Consider the following 26,239-nt stretch of genomic DNA (forward strand, 5'->3'; position numbering starts at 1 on the left):
TTTTTCCCTTATTCCTACTCTTTGAATCCAGATCATATGTGGCTCTCTACCACAATCATCTTTGCATTCCAGTCCAAGATCCTGTAGTCGAGCTGTAAATACTTTGATATGTTACAGACGCATTTGGAAGAATTGGAACTCCCCAACACTTGAATGTAACGCCTCGCCTCTGTATGTAAATCTAGCTTCATTATGTGTTAACTTGTGGGTCAGTATTCAGAAACCAAAAATGTATCTTCCAGAAATCAAATGGCAATTGGGCCTTAAGAGGAAAAGGGATTTCAACTTTCCCTTTGTGGTGTGGGGAAACAGGCCCGTTGCTGGCGGAAACCCACTCTGGATTTAATTTTGGTAATTCCAAATGCAAATCACGTTGCAAATTTTGAAGCTCGAAGCGGAGTTGTTGCTCATGTTGCGTTAGGTATATATTAAAAAAACTAAATCTAGTAATTGTGATTTGAAGATCAAGTTATTCTGAATCTCTGGTCTAGGTGCCGAAAAAATTGATATTAATCGATTGTCAATTTTGATCGGGTTATTTGTCCCAAACAAGATGACGGCCACTGGGGTATGTTGACGTGCAGAAAATAAAACGACGATGAAAAAGGAGTCTCGTTAGACATCCTCTCCCCGAACAAATTCAAGACATAAAAGTAAAATCCAGTCCAAAAACAAAACATATACTATTTCAACCTAAGATAAAATCGGAATAGGAGACACCAAGAAATCAAGTTCCAAAAAACACCTTGAATTGTTTCTGAAAGAACCATAAAGCTGGCCAAAAGAACTGGTATTAAGCAAACCGTAAAAGAACGCTCTTTAATATCCACTCAAGGCTTGAGGGCTAATGCCAAACCAAACTTTGCACTCTTGTCTATAGACTTGGTGTCCACCTCAGTTGACACGGTGATTAGTGATTTGGGGCGCCATTCATGCTGGATCAGGGCGCTTGCCTTGCCAAAGTTATTCAGTCGAGCCTTCACAGTGGTCAAGGGGTCCAACAAATGTTGAGTGCCGACAGTGATGGTATTCTCATTACTCGTAAAACTGTGTGCCACCTCAGCACCAACTGCAGTGCTGGTCACTGGGTTCACTGTGTGGTAGTAAGATCCAGTCAAGGTGTCACCCTTGTCATTCCTAAAGCAGGAAGACAGTCATTAAATTTCTCAAAAATCTGTTAAGAATACATATGACACATATGCCCAACCGTTGCATTGCATACTAATTATCGTCTTGAATCTTGATCTGCAAGGAACAAAGTAAATTTAAAACAAGTAATTAGCAGACTACTCACAGAGTCAACGAGGCGATGAGATCAGAATTTGTGAAGCTTGCACCAAAGTTGCATTTGGTTAAAGCACCTTCCTTGGTATCAAAAGACATATCAGTCCCAATGGCAATTTTATCGCTTCCCAGAACACCAGAAAAGTTCACAATGGGGTTGACAGTCAACCCAATGCTTGAGCTAATACCAGCACGCTCATGCAGGTACTGAAGCTCCAACTACAAATGGCAACGAAAATCCATAATTAAAGAAGGATCAAATATTTAGCACATCAGATTTCATATAGTAAAACATTGTCCACTTTAATTTACCTTCCCAGACCTTTGATCAGGAACTTTAAAGCTTAAGATTGTCTTCAAACCAGGTGCTGGCTCATCAATAGTGAAAGTGGTAAAGAGCTGGCATGGATTCCAAAATCTAATGTAAATAGAAGATGAGTACAGCACAATCCAAGTGAACCAAGGTAAAAGTAAAGCATACATTAGCGGCTGTATCCACTTTAATATCGGTTGTGACATTTTTATGCTTCAATTGGGTATTAATGTCTGCCAAAAACAATTCACCTTTCTTCGTTCCCGTTGAAGTGAGAGTCTGCGACAAAACAAGAAATTAACAATAACTGCAAGGTAAAAAATATATCCGGACACTCCAACAAAACAATTGATACATCGAATTAACCAACGAAACAAAACATGTGCATACAAGCCCATCTGTGATTACAGTTGCACTAAACACATCAAAACACTAAATATAAACTACCAAATAATCTGCACACCAGCTACCACAAATGATACACATCTTAGTTCAGAACTCAAAGGAGAAGAGTGAGATGCAAAGGAAATGATTAATTAATTCCCACAGTATATTTGTTTGTGAAATACAATTTTCAAATGTTTTAAAACAAAGGCTAATACTAGGAAAAGTAATGCAGCATATGTACAAGTTAATACGAATCAAAATAATATATAAATACATTTAAATACGTGCGACTGCTACGATAGTAAGAAAGACAAAAAAAACACAACATTTTCTTCAAGTTTCGATTGAACTTGACAAAGAAAAACGCCTTTCTCACCCAATCCGATGTAAAAACTAGAACGAACCCCACAACAGACACATGCACTATGATAACCGATGTTTTAAGTAAGAAATTGATCCGTTATTTCAGTACAACATTTTCAACCGAGATTCAACAAAAAAAAACTGGCTTCACAAATATGACTTCCACGAAATCAACAACCTAGTAGAGGCACTCATACCCCACAGACATTCAACTATAGACCTCAGAAACTTTTAGAGACGAAAAGCAAACTGCGATATACACAGACAAAACGCTGCACCAAATGCATAGCAACATAGAAACGACGATAATGCCAAACAAAAAAAATAAAAATGTCTATCAACAGACAGAACATCTACAAAATGCACAGAAGATTTATTTTTAAAAAACGAAAAAGAAAAAAAAAATCACACACAACACACACTATAACATAGCAGAATGAGATTGATTAACATTTAAAAATCCAAATACATAGCTAAAACAACATGCACCACACTAACTATTTACCAAAATAAAATCACGAGACCCGTAAAAACGAATCCAAAGCTAGATCTGTAAAATAACACCATAAATGCTCACAAAACACTTACAACTCCAGTAGGAGAATAGGTGGTGATCGTAAACTTCTGGTCGCTGCTCAAGTAATCCTTGTTCAGAAGATCTAATTCCACAAAAAAAAATAAAAATCACAGCTAATCCACATCAAAAAACAAAAGAAACAGGAATCAAAATAAAGAACCTCGAGCTCTTTTGCCAATATCAGAGTACAGCCCCGGTCCCTTGCCCATGATTCTTCGACCTCAGATGAAAATTTTAAAAAACAAATATGGCGAGAGAGAGAATTGATTTATTATTTATTTGCCAAAATCATTATATTTTGTGTTTCTTTTCCGCAGGGCAAGTCTTTCTGAGAATCTGAGCCGTTGATGGGCAGCGGTTGTTTATGGACCGTTGAGTTTTGAGATTTCCATTTAGAAGGGTTTAAGGGACACGTGGCACTTGTGGGTATGCGCTGTAATTTTTATTCGGCAAAAAGATAATGCCAGTGAGGTGTATTGTTCCTCAAGAAATGTGATTTTTAGGGATCACAAATATTTCTTTTGCTATAAATAATAAAATATTCTCGAATAAATAACTAAAAAGAAAATAGATCTACTTTCACTTTATTCGTTACACATCTAGTTTTTAAATATCAATTTTTTTGACAAGATTTTAAATATTATATTACTATTAGAAAATCCGAATTTCTCTTTTACCATAAACCATAGTTTTTTTTTTTTTCCATTAGCAAACATTGTTTGCTCCAATCTGCGGATTAAAAAATTGAATTTTAATTATCTCTCAGTCATAATTATTGGCGTAGGAACAAATTTAATTATCTCTCAGTCATAATTAACAAACAATGTTTGCTCCAATCTGCAGATGCCTTTGCTATTGCAAAAGTAACATGGATCTTTACTAATATACGAATAATTATATCATTATATGATACAACAATCGTTTGTGTAATCTTATTTAAGTATTCCAAAACATATATATCAATTCTCTCTGGAAAAACACACACACACTGACACACACACAAGCACATATATCAAGAAAGCAAAATTAAAACTGTATAATTAATCAGTTATTGATTACTTCTGTGTATAAAAATGCGTATATAACATTTTGGTATATAATCCATGTACAGACAACTTGCCAATTTTGTGTTCGATCAATGTAGTAAATTTTGCTGTTCGGGCCAAGGCCAAATTTCCGGGTTTAATTTTCGTCTATGCCAAAAACATTGCAAAAACCTTCATTCGGAGCTGCGGTCGGGCTCGAGAGATGATGATCCTGCCTTGATATGCTGTGGAATATTAATTGTGTCAAGCTACCAGAAGGAGGTATGATCTACCCGAGTAAAAATGAGTGCAAGATGTGTGAACAATTTCACCGAGTCGGGTTATGTAAATGATAAGAGATGAGAGCACAACGAGATGTATCAAGTCAACATATATGTGAATCAATGAATGCCTCAATGTTTAAACAAACATGATATTTAAAAAAAGTCAGTGATAACCTTGTTTTCAGTAGCCAATTACTAATTATGGCAAGATAGTTGCCCATACCATGCTTTTTGACTCCAACTTCTCTGACATACCAAACTGTCCATTTGGATATTGACGTGATTGTCTATAGAGATATTGATTAGATCGAGATGAGGAAAGATCATTGGAATGGATTTCGTCACGACGATTATAGTATCTGAATCCACGATACACAGTAGAACTATCAGCTGTACTTGAAGATCTATACTCAGGACCATGACGTCCAACACCCCGCCATATAGATGATGAAGATTCATTGTATCTATGATTAATATATTGAGACGATCCATAATCAAATCCACGATGTCTAATTCCATGTGTACCAGATATTGAAAAATGAAATGATTTATCAAAACATGAAAGTTATAGCCTTATATCTTATTTTTCTAATGGAATTGGCCTCACAATAATTGGATCAATATACAAGACATTATACTAAAAACTACAACTATTGCCACATTTTTCATATCGTTTCTGTACTTCCATTTCTTATTTGGCTCAAGATCAACTTTCTATTATACACATTGATTTTCATAATCATCAACAACTATGAAATATAATACCAATAACATAACCATTCTATTACCATTCCAATAAACATAACCATAAACAATAATCATCTACAATAATCATTATCATACCTTACCGTAATGAACCATTAATATCTCGTAACCATATTTTTTAAACACCAAACCGTTCCGCTCGGCCGTTCCGTTCCGCTTCGCCGTTAAACTGCCCATAAAACGTCGAAGAACAGCGCTACAAAACAATCACCGATTTGCCCTGGAACTTTGGAACGACGGTCACCGTTCCCGTTCTGTTCTGGCCGTTCTGACCGCATAACGGCCGTTCCGGCGAATCATGCTGTTGAGGTCTGCAGCACCCGACCCGATTGAGTCTCCACTTTTGATAGCCAACAACTGCAAATATATGGTCCAACCATTATGCATGAATCAATAAAAATTGTAACCCAACGGTCATAATTAGTTCGAAGAAAATAAGAATGAGGTAAAGAGAAAAAAATTGCATGACTCGGGGATATTAAACCAAGTCTCCCTCATTTGAATTTGGTAGAAAGATTTAAACCTTTGGACAAAAACACGCATATAATTCTAAATTTTTTCATTTCGGGAAAAGGGATCATCCTACCATGGTAAATCCTTCTCCATTTGCTTAGTTTTCAATCGAGCCCTCCTGCTTTGAAACCATATAGCGATCTGCCTGGGCTTCAGCCCCAAAGCCCGAGCGAGCCGCATTTTCCTCTCGGGCTCCAGTTTGTTTCTCGACTCGAAGCTCTTCTCCAGGGCCTTCACCTGGTCCAGGCTCAGCCTCCTCTTCTTAATCTCTCCAAGAGACAGCGATTCGTCGTCCGACATATCATCCTCCGGCTGCAATCCCTCGGCCCGATCCATCCCCGGATATGATACGGATGTCCTCATCATGAACAAGAAAAATGATTTTCTGCAGCACGTTATCAACAGCGTGCATTAAAAGCACGCTGCGAATAGTGCTTTTAACGGCGTGCATCAATATGTGCGCTGTTAATATTGTTACACTTGACAGAAATAACGGCGTGCATTAAAAGCACGCTGCGGAAAGTAATATCTGCGGCGTGCATTTATGTGTGCTGTAAATATTATATACTTTCCGCAGCGTGCTTTTCATGCGCGCCGTTAATCACATATACATTAACGGAGTGCATTAAACGCATGCTACGGAAAGTAATATTACTTACTATCCGCAGCGTGCCAAAATGTGCGCTGTTAATACTCATGCATTCATGGCTTGCATCGACAGTACGCTGTGGAAAATGTTACGAAATTTCAATTAGCGACGGTTTACAGAAACCGTCGCTAATATAAATATTGCGACGGTTTTTAAACCGTTGCCGATTTAAATCGGCGACAATATAACAAAATACCATCGCGAGTAGCGACGGTTATTAAAAAACCGTCGCTCATTGCCATAAATCAGCGACGATTATACATAACCTGTCGCTCATAGCGACAAATTTTTGGGAAACCGTCGGTAATAGTCGCAAATTTTCAGTCCCACTTTCCTATCCACTATTTTACAACACTTAAAATTTTTCCTTCTTATACGATTTTAACTTCGATTTATGTACGTTTTTTTGTTTCGATTTTTGGTTAATTTTTAAGTGTTTTAATTAAGATCATGAGTTTATTTATTATAGGTGTATTGTATTTTTTTAAAAAATTTACTAAATTATAAAAGTAATTTTTTTTTATTTTTACGCAGATTTTAGCGACGGTTTATACAACCGTCGCTAATTTTAAATACCGTCGTTACAGTTGCAAACCGTCGCTACATTTAAACACCGTCGCTAATATGTAGCGATGGATTTGTCACAAACCGTCGCTAATATTTAGATTTTTTTAACATTAACGGCATTCATTGCACGCTGCAGATAGTGTATTAACGGCGTACATATGCACGCTGTCATTAGTTTAGCTATCAACAGCATACTCTGCACGCCGTTATTAGACTAAATCGCAGCGTAAATCGCACGCCGCCAATAGTGTCAAACTTAAGACGGCTTTCAACTTTACAGTGTGCGTCGCAGATTGCACGCTGCGGATAGCTTTCCGCGGCGCATAATGCACGCCGCGGAAACCCACTTTTCTTGTAGTATATGCAACACCTACTGAAAAAATTCGACAAGATTTAGCAATAAAATTTGGTTTTCAGTGAATAAAATATCGCCAAAAATAAAGTACGTACCATGGTAGTCTTGTGGAGCAAAGGATGACGACGAGGCCAAATGGCTATCTTCATGGTTCCCAAACATGGATCAAAACCAAGGAAATCACACTTTTTTTACTCGTGTTTGTGTGTGAAAGTTCAGCATATAAGTAAAAGAATTTCTTAGTTTATAAGTAGAGATTTCGAAGTGGGAATATGGGTAGCCAGTGATAATCACAGTTGAGACAAAGAGAGAGGGAGAGAAACGTAAACTGTTAATTATATAATGCTCAAAATAATGTTTACTTGCATATAGAACTAAATTATATTCATAATAATGTTTACTTGGCTGCATTATATTAAATAAAACGTCATTTTTCAAAGATGCTGTTGCATGTGATTTCGGATTATACCCTTTATTTTAACATTATATATAATGTAAAACCATGGTGGCAAATTAAGGGTGTGTTTGCTCTGTTTTTCATATTTAATTTTGAACCAGAATCCCATCCCATTACATTGCATTTGGTTGGATATGTGGATTTTAAATTCTCAATCAAAATATGTCGTGTATGTTTGGGCAAATAATTTATTTAGATATATTAAGTTCCATATTTTACTCCAATGTATTTATGTTTCTACTAGTTAGCGACAGAGATTAAAATCATCAGCTCGAAATACAAAAAGAGTTCATATTATCTCTACGAGATGTCTAAGTTTGTGTAGTAGGTGAACACGAGCGTCAATTGATCACGAATTCGCTAGTACTGGTTGTGGTAGATTAATATATTTTTTAATCTTCTTTGTTAACAATTGTGCTTACCAATTTACTGAAAAAAAACCTTGTGCACAAAGGCATTGGTTGGCAAGAGACAGAGAAATATGCAAACTTCAAGTTCTATGACCGATTCATCGACACAAAGAAATCGTTCATTAACAAAGAAAACCTACGTACGAAAATTGGGTGAGGCCTAACGCAACTAAACTGGGAATAGATTATGGATGGACTCTATGCTAAATGCAAAGTATATGTGTCTCTGTCACATGAATTATTATGTTAATGTTTCTCAAACTATAGTTTAAATTGATTTTTCCTTTTTTTATGAAATTTCATTCAGAAAAGTAGGCTTGTTCAAAGAATCTATTCCACATTGTTTATAGAAAATACATAGATTAAATTTGGATAATGCGAAAGATACAATCGATATATCATATAACGATATCTATATCAATTGTTTCGTGAGATTTTACTATTATATCATGAGATTTTATGAAACGACCTCGATTTTTTTTTTCATAAATCATAAATTCTAAATACTAAACTAAATAAAATAATTTAACAATTTAAATCTCAAGTGCATGAAATAAAATCCTAAATCATCGGCTGATCAAAAATTCATAAATCGACCTTTGAAAAGATCGACTAACAATAAAAATAAAGCATAAAAATATCTCTAATAAAAATCATTAGCAAAATCATAAATCTATCTAGCTAGTGCGGAAACATAAAGGCCCTCGGGTGTGTACTGCTGCACTCGATCGACTCAATCGTCACCGCCTCTAAAAATCATCAAATCCTGCATCATACAAACTCAGTGAATCTAAAGACTCAACACGTTCTAAACATGAATAACAAATAATACATATACATCCACAAGCATTTAAAATAATCTTTTGAATATAAATAAACCATTAAAAATTATTTGAGCATAAATAAATCATAAATAGTAAAATCATTTATAACTTTAAGCATAAATAAATCTTTTAAAAAAAATCATTTAAAAATAACTTTAATCATTATCATAAATCATATATCATTAAAATCGTAAAGCTTTCAATCATATATCATTTTGGGTGAAGTTTGATCCTTGAAAGTGACGACTAGCTTTTATCTTTTGGTCGACTGCAGTCTTAGCTCCACTTGGCCCATGGGAGTGTGCACTAGGCTCCATCGTGGAAATACGATCATCGGGGTTCCCTCGGGAGCCTTTTTCCCATAGACAGGTTCCATGTGGGGTCTTTTCCCATAAATGGGTTCCCTCAGGGGCCTTTTCTTGTAGATGAGTTCCCTCTGGGGCCTTTTCCCCTCACGTTATCCCCACAAAATCATCTATCATAAATCATATCTTTTGTCACAGTCAATTCACATCCCTCAAAATATTTTTCTTTTTCTTATAAAATAAGACAACTTTCTAAAAATAGCATTTTAGACAGTATAAATTGTACAGCTTTACCATAAATCGTAAAAATACATATTATCATCAAAATCATCATAATAAATCATAAAATATCATTTTAAAGCATTATGATCCTTCGAGACGCTGCCAAGCATTTTCGTATTTTCTTAAGTGTAAAAAGACTGTTTTGCCCCTAGACGTAAAATTTCTCGATTTTTTATCTTTTTCTCACTTTTAATTACATGGGGTTATTCTAAATAATTAATTAAGCTTACATAAATTTTCTCATTATTTTATTTGGCTTAAATCGATGACTTTTAAATTACTCTTTAAATAAGACATATTAATGTGTTTTAATCCCGAATTAAACCAAATCTTAATATAAAATTCTCAAATTAAAAACTCAGTCTTTTAATAATTATTTAAGCTTAAACCTAATTTTTCATAATTTTATAAAGCTTAAAACTAGGCGTTTCAATTAATACGTTAATTAACGTTTCGGACGGCGATTAAATCTCGGAAATCCCAAAACTCGTTATTTTGATCCCAAATTTTAAACATAACATTTTTAGTATTTATTTTACCCTTAGGAGCCATGAACCGCACCGTAGACCCATGGTTCTATTTTTTCTTTATTAAATTCGAAATATGACACCTAATCGAAACCACCGAGCCATCTCCCAATTTACTCGAGCCACGCCCGAGCCACCTCGAGCCAAACCCTAGCCAACCCACCTAGGAACCCTACTGCCCAACCAGCCCGAAAAAAACAAGCCATGGCCCACTCAAAAACCTACTGAAACTGAACCCAATAATCTGCATGTTACGTGTGTGTTTCATACTACCTCACCAAGTCTCCTAGACTACTAGGACTCCTCTAGCCACCTAACCAACGATCACCTGGGACCCTCACCGACCCTGGACCACGCCCAGACCTAACCCATACCAGCCCAGACAAGTAACCAGCGCCGCGAGCCACATGAAGCAGACAGCAGCCGCGCGCTACAGCTTTCCAGGGTGCGTGAGTTGCTTCCTCCACGTTTGCTCGTGCTAGCAACGATCCAAGCCACTCCAGCCCCTGCCCAGACCCTGGACCATCTCCTTGGGACCCTAACAGACCACCCTGGCTCGCCCCAAATCAGCCGCGAGCCCCTCTTCTCAGCCGATCACTATCCTGCACGTTAAGATGGGGGAGGAGTCCCACTTTGGGTGGACTCCTTCCACAAGCCTAGAACTCGGACCCTAGCCACCCTAGGACCCAACATAGCCCTAGACCGAGACCACCCCTGACCCTGAACCAGCCCTGGTCGAACCACCTAGCACCATGCATAAGGAACGAACCACTTGAACAACCTAAGCATACACACACCTTTTTTAAAAAAAAAAAAACTCTCGGCCCCTTTCTCTGAAATTATTCCCCTTCGGTTCCAGCTTTTTTTTCTTTTATTTTATCATGTTTTGATTATATTTCAATCATATATCATCCTACCTTGGCAGCGTATCGTTGGATTAAAAATCGTTTTTCATAAAAACGTAAAAACGTCGTATAAACGTTCTACCGTAAAAATTATAGAATACCTATTTTTTTTTCATGCATAAACAATTAAATCAAGCATATTCTGATTTGTATGATGTTAAAAGAATTTAGGAAACGTGCCTTTGCGTTTATAACGCTCGAATATACGATCGTTGGCGAGGAAGGACGAACGGGCGACGAAGAACACAAGCTTTCCTTCTCCTTATATTTTCGAAAATTATGTGAGTGTGTGCCAGGTGTTCTCGGCTGATGGAGGCTGAAATATGAGGGTTTGAAGACTAGGTTTAGTTATTTATAAACTTAAGTACCTATTAATGGGTTTTGGTTTTGGGCTTGTTTACTTAAGGGTAATTGGGCCTACTTAAATTAATTAAATTGGGCCCAATAACACTTATAAAATTTTATAAAATTAGTTTCCATAAAATAATATTTTTGATCTTTTAAAACTCACTGTTTGCCCAAAACCGGCTTCCCGGGAAAAATCGAGCTCGATTCGTAAAATAATCGAACTCCAACATTTTTAGAAAAATTAAATCATTTTAAATCATACTAGGAAGCCTTGCCACTATTTAAAAAAAATTACATAGTCTTGTCTTGGTCGTCCCGGTTTCCTTTTCCCTGCCTATTATCGAATATTCGGGTAAAAATCCTAAATTTCATGAAAACATGTCACATAATCATTTAATCATGCAATCCTATATTTAATCATATAAAACATCATGCTAGCATTTAAAAACAATTAAATAAAACAATTAAGAAATTAAAATATTTTTGCATGTACGTGGTTTACGTGGGCTGATTTTTCGGACGTTACATTTTATATTCAATGTATAATAAGATTTTTATAAATTGGATTGTTGTATCGATTTTTTGTAGTGTAAAAATTGTTTGTTGTACATGTAGCATCACTAAAATATAATAATGTTAAAGGTACACCTAATATATTGCTACATTAATTTTTTGTGTCGTACAAATTGATGTACATGTAACATCACTTGTGATACCCTTGTCCCACATCTGAAAAATTAAATATTTAAAATGAGTTTATAAAAGGCTACAATGGACTTCTACAGCAACTTGGGTTAATCATTTTCGTAAAGTGATGACGAATACGAAGTTGTTGCTATAGGGGCCCATTGTGCAGTCACGCAGGCGCGGGCCCGGGCTCGAGGCGTGACAGAATGGTATCAGAGCCGGTCACCGGCATGGAACACCGAGAAATAAGTGCTATGCGGGGCAAAGTGCTACGTGCATGGGAGCCACCTCTTGAACCTGCAGGGCAAAGTGCTACATGACGGGAGCCACCTCTAGATTCTCGGTGCTGGTGGATCGAGTGGTCAGGCAGCGACGAGGACGTCGCGTTCTGAAAGAGGGTGATTGTGATACCCTTGTCCCACATCTGAAAAATTAAAGATTTAAAATGAGTTTATAAATGGCTACAATGGACTTCTATAGCAACTTGAGTTAATCATTTTCGTAAAGCGAGGACGAATACGAAGTAGTTGCTATAGGGACCCATTTTGTAGTCACGCAAGCGCGGGCCCGGGCCCGGGCTCCCCTTGTCCCACATCTGAAAATTTAAAAATGAGTTTATAAAGGGCTACAATGGACTTCTATAGCAACTTGGGTTAATCATTTTCGTAAAGCGATGACGAATACGAAGTAGTTGCTATAGGGGCCCATTGTGCAGTCACGTAGGCGCGGGCCCGAGCTCGGGGCGTGACAGAATGGTATCAGAGCTGGTCACCGGCATGGAACACCGAGAAATAAGTGCTATGCGTGACAAAGTGCTACGTGCATGGGAGCCACCCCATGAATCTGCGGGGCAAAGTGCTACATGACGGGAGCCACCTCTTGAACCTGTAGGAGCCACTTCTAGATTCTCGGTGCTGGTAGATCGAGTGGTCAGGCCGCGACGAGGACGTCGCGTTCTGAAGGAGGGGTGATTGTGATATCCTTGTCCCACATCTGAAAAATTAAAGATTTAAACAATGGACTTCTATACCAACTAGGGTTAATCATTTTCGTAAAGCGAGGACGAATACGAAGTAGTTGCTATAGAGGCCCATTGTGCAGTCATGCAGGCGCGGACCCGGGCTCGGGGCGTGACACTTGTCCCACATCTGAAAAATTAAAGATTTAAAATGAGTTTATGAGGGGCTACAATGGACTTCTATAGCAACTTAGGTTAATCATTTTCGTAAAGCGAGGACGTATACGAAGTAGTTGCTATAGGGGCCCATTGTGTGCAGTCACGCAGGCGCGGGCCCGGGCTCGGGGCGTGACATAATGGTATCAGAGCCGGTCACCGGCATGGAACACCGAGAAATAAGTGCTGTGCGGGGCAAAATGCTACGTACATGGGAGCCACCTCTTGAACTTGCGTAGCAAAGTGCTACATGACGGGAGCCACTTCTTGAACCTGTAGAAGCCACCTCTAGATTCTCGATGCTGGTGGATCGAGTGGTCAGGCCGCGACGAGGACGTCGCGTTCTGAAGGAGGGGTGATTGTGATACCCTTGTCCCACATCTGAAAAATTAAAGATTTAAAATGAGTTTATAAAGGGCTACAATGGACTTCTATAGCAACTTAGGTTAATCATTTTCGTAAAACGAGGACGAATACGAAGTAGTTGTTAAAGGGGCCCATTGTGTGCAGTCACGCAGGCGCAGATCCGGACTCGAGGCATGACATCACTCATCAAAATATGTTGATTAGGCTGTTAACTTATTAGTTTTAAATGTTTCGAGATACATTTATCTATACAGTCATAATAGAGAAAAAAATAGTGTTTTGATATAATTTTAGAATCCCTGAAATACTTTCTTTCTTTTCCTCAACCCTCATTTCTTTTTTTCCATGAAAAAAAATCAATATATGTAAAAAAAAATCTAAAAAACTTTAAAAAAAAATCTTAAAATTTTCAGTTTTAATTTCAAAATTGTTTATCAAGTAATATATATATAAACACACACACACATATATATATATATATATATATATATATATATATGTAGTGTGTGTGTATATATACACATATATATATATATATGTATGTAATATTTCGATTGGCATGCATGTATGACAAAAACTTGTATGAGACGGTTTTACGGGTCGTATTTGTGAGACAGATCTCTTATTTGGGTTACCCATGAAAAAGTATTACTTTTTATGCTAAGAATATTACTTTTTATTGTGAATATGGGTATGGTCAGAGACGGATCTACGCTAGGGCTATACTGGGCTGTAGCCCAGCCCATTTTTTTATATTTAGCGACGGTTTTAGCGACGGTTTTTGATAACCGTCGCTACTTTTGCGACGGTTTTAGTAAACCTGTCACCGATTTGGATCGGCGACAGTTTTATCAAAAACCGTCGCAATTATTAGCGACGGTTATTGTTAAAATCGTCGCTACATTATTAAAAAATAAAAAAAAGGTGGATCGGCGGTTTTAATTAGCGACGGTTTATTCAATAGAACATCATTACCACTTTGATGTTTATAATGCAGCAATAGATTTCATTTTGATGGAGTTAAATACTCGGTTCAATGAGTCATCGGTGAAACTTCTTTCTCTTAGTATAGCTTTAGATCCTAAAAATTCATTTGACTCATTTAACAGTGATGATATTTGCAAGCTTGCGAAGAAGTTTTATCCTGGAGATTTCACAGATCAAGAAATTGTTGTTTTGAAGTATGAATTGATACATTTATAAACTCGATGTGATGCAGAATTTAAAGGTTTCTACACTTGTTGAGTTGTGTCAGCAATTGACCGAGAGTGGACGGTCAAGTGTTTATGTTATGTTGACTAGATTGATTCATCTTGTTTTGACATTATCTGTGTCTACTGCCACTATTGAACGGGCTTTTTCAGCAATGAAGCATGTGAAGACGGCACTTCGCAATAAAATGGAGGATGACTTTCTTGCCGATTGTTTGACACTCTATATTGAACGAGATTTAGCTAAACATATTGATGTAAATTCTATTATTGATGAATTTTATGTTTTAAAATCCCGTAAGGCACAACTTCGTTGAACGATATAATGTACTTTTTTTTTAATAATATATAACTTATCATATTGAGTTCAAGCCCACCCCAACTTTTATTCCTGGATCCGTCCCTGGGTATGGTTAACCCGTCTCACAGATTATGATTCGTGAAACGGTCTCACACGAGAGTCACTCTGCATGTAAAGCGTATACTTGGTGGTAGTTATAATTATTATCAGATAATGTTTTGGCATAGTGTGTCACGGGCCGATACTATGTACGTACGTTATTAGATTATTTAATATATACAGGTATTGGGGGCAATAAATGAGGCCAGTTGCGTTATTGAAATTTAGGAAGGACGATGAATAACGCCAATTACATTATGATCTCACATATGCTTACGCTAGCTATGTATTAATAATTTAGAACTCCTTCAGATATTTAATTGAAAATACACATTCTTAATTCAGGTATTGCCTATGTTAGCATTTATTTTTGTTGGATACGATATAAACAAATTGAATCTAGAGAAAATTTATGGTTTGAATTTAATTTATTCAAGCTCGAATAAAAAATTTGCTCGAGTTTGAGTTTATCTCAAAATATTCAAATATGTTATTGGAATGTTAGAATTATTAATCGAAAATAAATACTTAACAAATTAGAGATATATATTAAACTAATAAGTTATTAAAGTTCATGAACGATTATCAAACTATCGAATAAGATATTATAGCTAACTCAAAATAAGTTTGAATATTTTCGAATTTCATAATTTCAAACTATGTTTTCCGAGCCAATTCATGCTGGATTTGTTTGGACCCTCGTAAAGTTGTGTACCTTGAAGATAAAAACTAATGAATAATAAGAAGCGTGGGTAATGTAAGTTGGCAAAAACTGATATAATCCGATCTCATGTTCTTATTTTATGAGACGAATTTCTTATTTGGGTCATCTATAAAAAATATTATTTTTTATGTTAAGAGTATTATTTTTTATTTTGAATATCGGTAAGGTTGAACAATCTCACAGATAAAGATTCGTGAGACCGTCCCACAAAAAATTAATCATGGAAATTTATGAGATTTCTAGAAATAAAACTACAAAATCGAACTCTCTCTCCACGCTTACACCCACAATCGCCGGCTCTTTGGTGCCTCGTAATTTCTTTATTTCACACCTATAAAAATCAATAAATTATTATCCACCAAGCCGACGGCTTTCTTTGAATCTTTCTATTGCAATTTGTGCAGCACCACTCATTGCACTCATCGCTGTATCTTTTCAGTTAATCCCATTTCTTTACATTCCCATTTCCCGTTCTTCCACGGCGATGAAAAAGTGAAACCAAAAGGGAGGTGAAAAAAGGAACAAGTTGCTGGATAAAGAGCCTCTTCTTCATCAGCTTCTTGGTTTTTTGACTTCCTTTTTTTTTTGCTTCTCGATTCAAATTATATGATTCAGTATTGTTATCTATTGCCCATCGAAGATCTCCTGTCTCTTTTTGTTGATCATGATCTGAAGTTTCAATTTTTGGCGTTTTCCTTTGATCGAAAGGTTTCTTTTTTTTTCCCCTTGGTGTGACGAGTTTTCGTTTTCCCATGATGATTACATCATTCAATGCCGTGTTTTGCAGAGAATTACCAACCCAGTTTCTTCCCTTTAAGATGTGAAGTATTTTATTAGTGTTTCTTTCTTAATCCTTCGATTCCAGGCGCGTAAATCTCTGTTCCCCGGATTATTTTTTATACATTTTTCGAAAGGCTTGTTGGAATATTTAACAAATATATTACGTACAGCCAGCTTGTTCTTATGGGAATGTTTCTTCATCCTCTAATCTTTTTACTTACAACTTTCGATAAAACTGTCGATTTTTAAAGTTTTTATTTTTTTTTACATTGCTTTGATCATTTATTGTTGTGTGATATTTTTCCTTTTCTGATAATGGGTTGTGGATCTTCGAAAGAAAAGGTCTGCCAGAACTGCCAGGCGCCTTATATTCCGGTGAGGAGAACGTATTCAATGCACGTTCACCATCCACCTAATGGAACAGGGGATAGCTATCATCTGGTGGCTCTTAAGTCATCCACGTTGGGTTCTTTGAAGCTTGATCCTTCGATTCAGAATCGTATTGTAAATGTTGAAAACGAGGATCAGGCTCTGTTGATACAGAATCATAGTGTTATAGCGGATAAGGCTTTGATTAGCAATAGACCAAATGGGGGCAAAATTGGCTCAGAAGGGTCAGCTAAAGATGCATTTGCGATGGGTATGATTGAGGCCAAGACTTGGTCTAGAACGATCAATGCAAAAATCCCGAAATTTATTCCTAAAACACCAGTCAGAACGCCTCCGGGAGAGCCAGAGATGATCAATGCTTGGGAGATGATGGAGGGTCTTGAAGACGTCAGTCCTCCTCGCCCGGTTCATCATTTTCGCAGCTTTTCGTTCAAACTCCCTCGAAATTCTGGTTTGTCTCCTATGGACGATCAACCCACTCCTAGAGTGCAAGAAAATGGCACTGCATCACCTAAGCCCTCGTGGTTGGACTTGGCTGATAATGATTCTAATTCTAATTCTAATTCGAATGACACTTCTATGGTATCTGAATTCGATACTGAGGTGATTGCGGAATTCAGAAAATCTCTAGAGGATCTCCCTCCGGCCAAACCATTTTATCTCAGGTCCTTGGGTAGTAAAAAAGAACAGGCCTTGGCTGGTAAGGATCGTGCTTTGGATGTAACGGATGACAAAAAGAATGAAAAGGCTATGAACAACAGCGTGCCTCGTGGTAAACACAAGCTGATTGTATATTTTACGAGCCTTAGAGGGGTGAGGAAGACGTATGAGGATTGTTGTCATGTTCGAGTGATTTTAAAGGGATTAGGAGTTAAAGTTGATGAAAGAGATGTATCAATGCATTCAAGATTCAAGGATGAGTTAAAGGAGTTGTTAAGAGGGGAGTTTGGTCACAGTGCAGGCTTGCCTAGAGTTTTTCTGGGGGAGAGTTACATTGGCGGGGCCGATGAAATACGGCATTTAAACGAGGAGGGAAAGCTTGAAAAGATGGTGGAAAAGTGCGGGTTTGTAGACTATAGTAAAGGAGGTAGTGGAAATGGTCATGTTTGTGAAGTATGTGGAGATATTAGATTTGTTCCTTGTGAGACGTGTTCGGGGAGTTGTAAAATCTATTACGATGGAGACGATGACGAAGAAGAAACTGAAGAAAACGAGCAGGAATACGGTTTTCGTAGATGTCAAGAGTGTAATGAAAATGGACTTGTACTGTGTCCGGTTTGTTGTGATTGAGTTCTTGTTCAGTGAACGAGTTCTTTCGGTGTCAAGGATTTTGGTTTCCCTTTTGTGAGTTTGTTTGTTGTACAGTGCGGAGTTTTGATTGATTTTGAGCAGGAGAATAAGTTTTTCTGTTATAAAAATATTTAGTTTCTTCGAGTTCTTGGCTGTTGTTTAAGCCTTGTGATGATTTCTCTATACCATGTTTCCCAGTTTGAGAAGCATGCTTTTCTTTTTATTTTTTATTGTTTATGAAAATTAAATGCATCGATCAGACTAGAGCCAACAAGACAGGTTAAAAATTTCAAAATTTGAGTAAATATCCGTGAAAACATTAATAGACCGTTTCTACGTTAATTAAAATTTGGAAAATGTACAACTATTTTTTTTATACTAATTAACAAAATATTTATAAATTTGATTTTTTCAATAATTTTTTTAAATGATATGAAAATACAAGCGAATGTAAACATTTGAGAAGAAAAAGAAAAGAATATACAGGGAATAATATACAATTTTTTTACTTTACTGAATCGTTAGGCAGGGTTATTCATTCGTGCAAGGGTGTTCGTTGCCCCGTTTTTAAATAAGTCCATGCACAAGTTTATATTTTAGTAGAAATATTCAACCATCAAAACATAAGCGTACATGGATATGATGCTTAAAGAGTTGTTAACTAGCAGGTGAAAAGTTGATGGTGAACACGAGCATAGAAGTTGCCTCCCAGGAACTGTCACGTACACCGAGAGAAAAAGATATGAGAAGGAAAAAAAGGAAGAAAGCTGTCAAGAAGATTCAAAGCCCTTGCCATGACCGGAGAATTAAAAGATTTAAGAAAAAGGTTAAGAAATTTGAAGGACAAATCAAGTCTTCTCGAGTTTCCTGGTCCAACCAAAAGGTTGTCCATTATCCATACAAATAGTGGATGAACCCTCGCATGTCCACTACAAGTCGACGGGAACACTGATCCAAAGGAACATTTAGCTCGGTTCGAGAACATGGTCATGCTCCATTGCTAAGATGACAAAATCAAGTGTAAAACTTTCTTGATCACATTGTTAGACTCATCGAATGTGGTTTGACAAAATCGAGCCATAGAGTATCCACTGTTTTGACGATTTCAGTAGAATTTTATTGCATCACTTCAGTAGCTGCAAGGAAAATAGGAAGACCGATTTTAGAATGTTCGAGGTGGAGAAGAGTGGGGATGAGTCATTGCGGCTGTATATCCACAAGTTTAACAAAGTAGCCCTCGAAGTACCATCATGTGTTCCTAACACTAAAATCATAGCTTTTACGCGGAGAATCCGAGAAAGAGATTTTTCCCGGTCTTTAGTAAAGAAACTGCCCTTGGATTTTGAAGATCTGCGATCTCGGGAAGAAAAGTATCGTCCTTTCTGGCCCTTCGCGGAAGATGGATGTCATTAAGGAATCGATTGTTTACTCGATTAGTTAGAGAAAAGGCGTGGTCGCCAAAACACATACAAAAAAGTACTAGAAGATAAGTGGATTGATTATTTAGGATATTATGCATTTTAAAGAGCGCATAGGCCAACTTAGGCGGTTAGTATTTATAAGCAGGAGCAGAGCGATCCTAGACGTTGATCTCGAAGTAAATGGACGGACGAGATGCACCTCGTCAATTGAACAGGGTCACCCAATAAGATGAAAATTCGGTCATGAATCCAAAGCGATTTCTGTCTTTTCAAGTGCTAGAGTTTACGTCATGTACCCATCAGCCCTAGCCCGTCTAAAATTCAAAATATAATTGATCTCCCGCCCATGTTCAATCTGATCAGGGAGTGGTAGAGCCCCGAAAAGAGCTTGGGTCATCCTTGGACTCGGGCAAACTCAGGGCGGGTTGGGTTGAACTTTAGGTGGCCTGTTTGGAGGCAGGACTAAACGGACCAACCCAAACAGACCGAAAACCGGGCGCGGGGCGCCCTCCTTGACAGCTCTAGGCAAAGTTAGAGATCAGTATCTTGGGGCTACCGAGGAAAGAACTAGCTCGGATAAAGAAAGTGCTCTTATATAAATCATCCCTGGGCATGCAACAAATAAAGAAGCTAATTAGATCAGCACATACTCATAAAAGCCTGAGCTCCCAGCCTAGCCCGGGCTATATAAGGAGGGTAAGATAATGGATCAGGGACTCTATATGTGTCCTCATATCATGGCCACTGCTGGAGCATGTCTAGTCAGGCATCGGCTCTAGGCCTGCAAGTGTGGATCACCATGTCTCGAAATCATTATCATATCAATCAACGTACGTAGGGGAGATGTGACAAGATTATATGCAGTATGAGTTATCAGTTGTAACAGTGTCAGAGGAAAGAGCATGGGCAGTTGTCTGATAATGAGGAGTGGTCGAACACTGAAAATAAAATCATCATTACTTTTTCTTCTATAAATACTCGTGTTTTCTCGATCACTAGAGATACTCACTCAAACATTTTCACAAACACACGTTATACATTATCTATACAACACTTTCTTTTGTGCGATATTCGACTAACTTAAGTGTCGGAGTGGATATGTCAGAAACTATTTCGATGTCGCACTAAATTTTTTTCTTTTCAAGTGTACAGATTACCCAGCTTGTGAGCTTTTTTCGTTACAAGCATTCGCAAGAAAGGAATATAACTCAACCCAATAAGTTGTCCATCCAAATCACCCAATTTAGCTTGGATAACGATTTTATGTCAATGTTTTTTTATAGAATTTTTTTAAAAAAATTAGATGTCATAAATTATCAAAATGCGTAACACGTGGATATATTGTATCTTAAATTTGTGAAAAAGCAAAAAAAAAAAAAAAAAAAAAAAAAAGTAAAAAAATTAAAGTTTTACGTTGGGCCTTATTTTTGACTTTACTTTTTGAGTTATTTTTATTAGGTTTACTTAAATGTATATCTTGGGCTGTTATTATTTGAGTGTTATCAGGGCTTATCCAACATGGACTTCTCCTTTTGTGTTCGAAATATCATTTCGAAATTTCTTAAATTCCACTGACGTTTGTAACTATTAGGGCTAATCGCATTCGGTCCATGTCATAAATCCATATTGTTTGTAGTATATCCTCAATTTCTTAAATACAAGTTTAAAATCCTCCGAGTCTGAAGTTGTAGTTAGATGTGATTTAAATGCAATTGATTATGCTTATTTCGTCTTTTAAAGCAGCGAAATTTTTGTAACAACACTTGTTAAAATCGCTGTTTTTTTTTAAAAAAAAACATTTTGAATAAGATTGGAAGGAGCTAATGACTAATTATAGTCTATCTGATATCAAAATTTTAAGTTTAGGACGAGATCTCATATTTGATATTCAATTATAACAACTTTTCTCTCAACTCAAATACTTGTGACGATTATTTTTTATACTATAATTTTCGATATGGTACAATATACCACGTCTAATTATAACATGTATCGTTACCATACCTTACCGTACCAAAATCTTCAGTATACCGAAGGTTCGAGATATTTTTTCATTACGATAATCTCGAATGTCAAAAATTCAGTATTTTTTTCTCAATCATATGTATCCATTCAGATACATAGGATTTTTACTCTTGTTAGTGATATTGTCAATTATATACATAATGTCCAAGATACGCGCGAGAAGCATCGGTTGAATTTTCCCAACCAATAAACAATAAACTAATGACTTTTCAAATATATATTTAGTTATACGCCCCATTTAAATTATTTTCCACCAAACACATCAATGATTTGGACAAAAACCTTAATTTAAATAATTGCAATAATCCAAAACTCAATACCCATGATTATTGTCTTAGTTCTTATTAAATAACCACAATTTGATTAATTATCCCATCCCCTCATTTCCATGATTATCGTCTTAGTTCCCATTAAATAAGTACAATTTTATTAATTATCACATCCCCTCATTTCCAATCCACAAAACCAAAAGGACAGACACTGAATTTCATGTCATCCCCCCTGAGGTGACCGTAATAAATAAATATGTATATTAGGTTCAAAAAATAAATAAATTACACTGCTTTTAAAAAGTCATATAATTATATAGGTCTATTAGCCTTTTAATTATTGGAATTAATTAAGATGCCTTTTTTGATTAAGACACGAATTCAAGCCAAAAGGCAATGTCCATTTCTTTCTTACTTAGGCTGCATATTAATATATACATTTTGTGTACGTAAAAGAAATCGGGTTTGATTACATATCAACTTTTTTATTAGTTTGTTAGTCGGGCAAATATGGGGAGTATGTTTTTTTCAACGATTTACATACGACGACTTGCTAATCATCATTATGGTAATATAACTATTAATTATATGTCGTCGGTAGCTAAAAATTTTATTTTTTTTAACTATATATATTTATAGAGATCTCTTCAAAATTTATGATTTATATTTAGACTTTTTTTTTTAGTTTTGGGGTTAGTATAATAGGGTGTCGAACCCAATACTTCATCCTAAACTTGAGATTTTGGTGTCAGATGAGTTATGAATCATCGGCATTTTTAAATATTTGAGTGTCTCGGTGGAGCTTGCCATAGACAAACCCTAGAGACGCAGTTGCTTGGGGTTTGCTAGGTATTTGGTCTCGATTCAAATATATGTAATCTTAGTTTATTGGATATATAAGATAAGATTTAAGAACTTGTGAATATATGTAAATTTTAAAAACTTCATTAGAAGGAAATAATTAAGCCAGACTTTGAAATTAATTCCAAGTAAGAAAAACAAGCCCTTGAATATTACAATTCGTCACGGTTACAATTGAACATTAAAAATACGACACACATTATTAATACAAGGAACATTAATTAGCAGCAATGTAAGACTATCTTCGGTTCCTTTATTACAATTGATACGCGTGATTACTAAATACAATGAACCTATAATTATCTTACTTAATTCTAAGGAAGGTTCAGTTTAATATAATATCTTAATATATAATTAATGACTTGATAATTATTTATTCCATATATATATGATAATATTAAATAATTAAATTAAACTCCTAATTATTGCAGCCTCCGGGCTGTTAACTTCTATAGTAGACAGCAGCTGGGATAGCCTCTGGCTCAAATCATCCACTTCTTTGTTGAGGTTTCTGATATAGTTGCAAGTCTCCTCAAGCACCTTATTAGCTGATGCCTGCTTTAAATTAAACAATCATTTATAAATATATTTTTATTTAATTTATAATTTGTAACAATTACGGGTTTTTACATGAAATATCGCATATTTCTTCAGATTATATATGAGTAGAAAAACCATTATATTTCTATTTTTTTCACAAGTCAATAATGTGCTCACAAGGGTTTGATCATGGAGTATGTCTCATATGAAACGGTTCCATGAACTATATCCGTGAGACGGGTCGATCTGATCCATACCTGAAGTAAAAATTAATATTTTTGACATAAAAAATAATATTTTCTCCTGAGTCAAGTAGGGTAGAAGACATTTGTAACAAAATTGGCTCAACACTCCTCATACAAGTTTTTTGTGTTGATCGTGAAACTTGATTGAACTTCTTTACCTTATTTACGTTGTAAAAAGTAGTTGCACGCACTCTGCCGGAAGTCTTGGCCTAGTCCTCCTACTTTTTGTCTTACGGACTAGCAGAGGTTTGCCTAACACCCAACACTGACCGGGTGGTATTTTATTTTTTTTTTAAAAAAAAGGGTATGATACATGCATATAAAATACAAAATATCAAAATTCTAAATCACAAAACTTATTTTTGTGTGTGTGTGAAATGTGGAAATATTTATATTCTGTTTCCATTTGTCGCCGTGCATAACACGTAGAAAGTGTAAAAGGGTTTAAGCAGTCTTTGTTGATAGATTTTTGTGTACGTTTAACATTTTTTCCTTCATTGGGATGAACAACAGTGACTTCTCGGAAGGACAGACATTCATGAATCAATTTATTGACCTCCGTAGTGCAACATGATTTAGCTAATTAAACATATGGTGAGATACTTTATTTAACCCTCAAAATGATGGAAACTGCAATCAACATATGGACTACACAATTATGAGTACGTAAACTGGGTTTCAAAAACAACAATTAACCACGAATATATACGACATACACAGAAACACACGCATGTACACATAAACCCTAACAGCTTCAATATATCAATGCAATGTATCACCTTGTTGGAGCGCCTAGTACTGTTGCGAATCTCCGGAAGGAGTTGATGCAATTTGGACACAAGTTCAATTATCTGTTCATCTGTTATCCTCGTGTTCGAGCTGCTCGGCTGCCTCGACCTTCTCCCGGACATTCTTAGTATGTAACTTTGTGGGATGTTTTAAAAACCGAAAAAAGGTAGTACTATAAAAGCAAGAAAGCGATAAGAAAACTTGGGAGGAAAGTTTGCAGATTGTATGGGAAACAATAGGAAGATAAAGCATGTATATATACACACACAAAAACACAAAAAAAAAAAAAAGAATGAATAAATAAATAAATAAATTTGTTGATTAGATCATGGATTAGCTTAGCTTAGCTTGGCTAGGTGATGAGAAAATAAAGAAAATGATGTGTAATGAACAAGTGATAAAGTGGAAAGGACCACATGAAAGAGATTAATTCGTGAAGAAAGGTGAAGGTATTCAATGGAGAGTACACAAAAACATAGAAAGTGATGTTGGATATGAAGAAGACAAGTGCACTGGGGAAAGATGTGGTCTACACACCACCAAATTGGGAATTCAATTATAATGCTTTCATTCAATGCCCACCCATGAATTTTCGGTTCAAGATCCATATATCTAATTATATTCATGGAGCTGGCAAAATGTAATTCTGTTTTTAACCTTCAATGGAAGTGAATTACTTGGATTATTTTTCATTTCACAGAAGAAAAAAAAAACGAAATTGGAGCCGATTATAATTAATTAGGGAAAAAAACGGTCCGGTTCATATAAGTGAATAGAATTCGATAGAAAGAAACATCGTCATTCCTTTCATGAATGCAGAATGGATTTGCATCCAAATAATTTGCGTTAGAGATATTATAATGAATTACGGATCCAAAACAATAATAATTAGAACTTTTCCACAACCACACACAATCCTTCTTTCAATTCATATGTCCCGACTGAATCTTTGGGTTTTGATTTGTGGAAGCAACAAAATGTATTCAACATCTATAGTTAACAAAACTTTTTTTCTTCTTATACAACATATATTTTACTACTCTAGCTAGCTAGAAATTCTTAGTTATTCACTTTACAGAACATAAAGGCTTATCCACACATATACAAATATTGGTAAATCTCCATCAAGATCTAGCTAGGGTGCACAAACTCAAATATATTCGGACTAAAACTACATAACAGGCATGATATATTAATTGTGACCTCATGGAGTTAGAAAACAAGCCAAAGTCCAGTGCGTATCTATTAATGCGATGATAGTTTCTTGGGTAGTGAAGATTAATCATGAAAAAACTTAACTCAAAATTTCTGCTCAACTAGTTATTAACAATACTTAGTGAATCAAGGATAAAGATTGTTTGGTGAATTCATCTCACGTAAGTATATATTTCACAAATGTTCCTTTTATGTCAGTTTTTTTTAACCTAAATCATTAAGTTATAACTTGTTTGCTTTAAATATTCTTGTAAGAATATATAAAAGATAAATGTAATGTAAATATTAGGACACGCACGTCCCATGGAGGATTTGTTATGCATATTATTCTACGTATACCAATTGGGTTCACTAGCGTTTGATTGAGTTTAAGTTTGAACTTTACGAGTTCAAAGTCATTTGTAGGTATGGAAACCTTGTCCAACAAAATTGGTCGCACCGATCATAATCTCAAGGTCCTAAAATTTAATTATAGCAGTAAATAATATATATAATATTATGGTAAGAGAAATGGGAAAAAGTAGTGGTGTGTGTTATATTTTTGAAAGAAGATAGTAATTGGGAATATATTGTTACATACAGAAAATCTTTTAAATTAATTTTCTATGTTGGCAATGTTTGGGGTTTGATAGGTCAAGTTGGCTTTCGAAGTTAATGTAAGGTGCTTGTAATTGTACTGACAAGTGGGCCTTTATGTGTATGTCTCAAAACG

At 35.9% G+C, this 26,239-nt stretch overlaps 3 protein-coding genes across 3 annotated transcripts; 1 reads left to right on the forward strand and 2 right to left on the reverse strand.

Moving 5' to 3' along the window:
• Positions 1-668: 668 nt before the first annotated feature.
• LOC140832398 (mitochondrial outer membrane protein porin of 34 kDa-like) lies at positions 669-3,229 on the reverse strand. Its single transcript, XM_073196439.1, has 6 exons — positions 3,085-3,229; positions 2,936-3,006; positions 1,766-1,876; positions 1,597-1,683; positions 1,295-1,503; positions 669-1,137 (listed from the first exon to the last, which is right to left on the reverse strand). The coding sequence occupies exons 1-6, from the start codon at positions 3,131-3,133 to the stop codon at positions 831-833; spliced, it is 834 nt and encodes a 277-aa protein (XP_073052540.1). The 5' UTR covers positions 3,134-3,229; the 3' UTR covers positions 669-830.
• Positions 3,230-15,973: 12,744 nt separating this feature from the next.
• On the forward strand, positions 15,974-18,304 carry LOC140832471 (uncharacterized protein At5g39865-like). Its single transcript, XM_073196557.1, has one exon. It carries the CDS (start codon positions 16,798-16,800, stop codon positions 18,160-18,162), a length of 1,365 nt encoding a protein of 454 aa, XP_073052658.1. The 5' UTR covers positions 15,974-16,797; the 3' UTR covers positions 18,163-18,304.
• A 4,563-nt stretch (positions 18,305-22,867) lies between these two features.
• On the reverse strand, positions 22,868-24,578 carry LOC140809865 (transcription factor PRE1-like). Its single transcript, XM_073167630.1, has 2 exons — positions 24,303-24,578; positions 22,868-23,293 (listed from the first exon to the last, which is right to left on the reverse strand). Exons 1-2 carry the CDS (start codon positions 24,432-24,434, stop codon positions 23,144-23,146), a joined length of 282 nt encoding a protein of 93 aa, XP_073023731.1. The 5' UTR covers positions 24,435-24,578; the 3' UTR covers positions 22,868-23,143.
• Between the last annotated feature and the right edge of the window lie 1,661 nt (positions 24,579-26,239).

This window comes from Primulina eburnea, chromosome 1, assembly GCF_022965805.1.
Source record: "Primulina eburnea isolate SZY01 chromosome 1, ASM2296580v1, whole genome shotgun sequence".
Classification (NCBI taxonomy): Eukaryota; Viridiplantae; Streptophyta; class Magnoliopsida; order Lamiales; family Gesneriaceae; genus Primulina; species Primulina eburnea.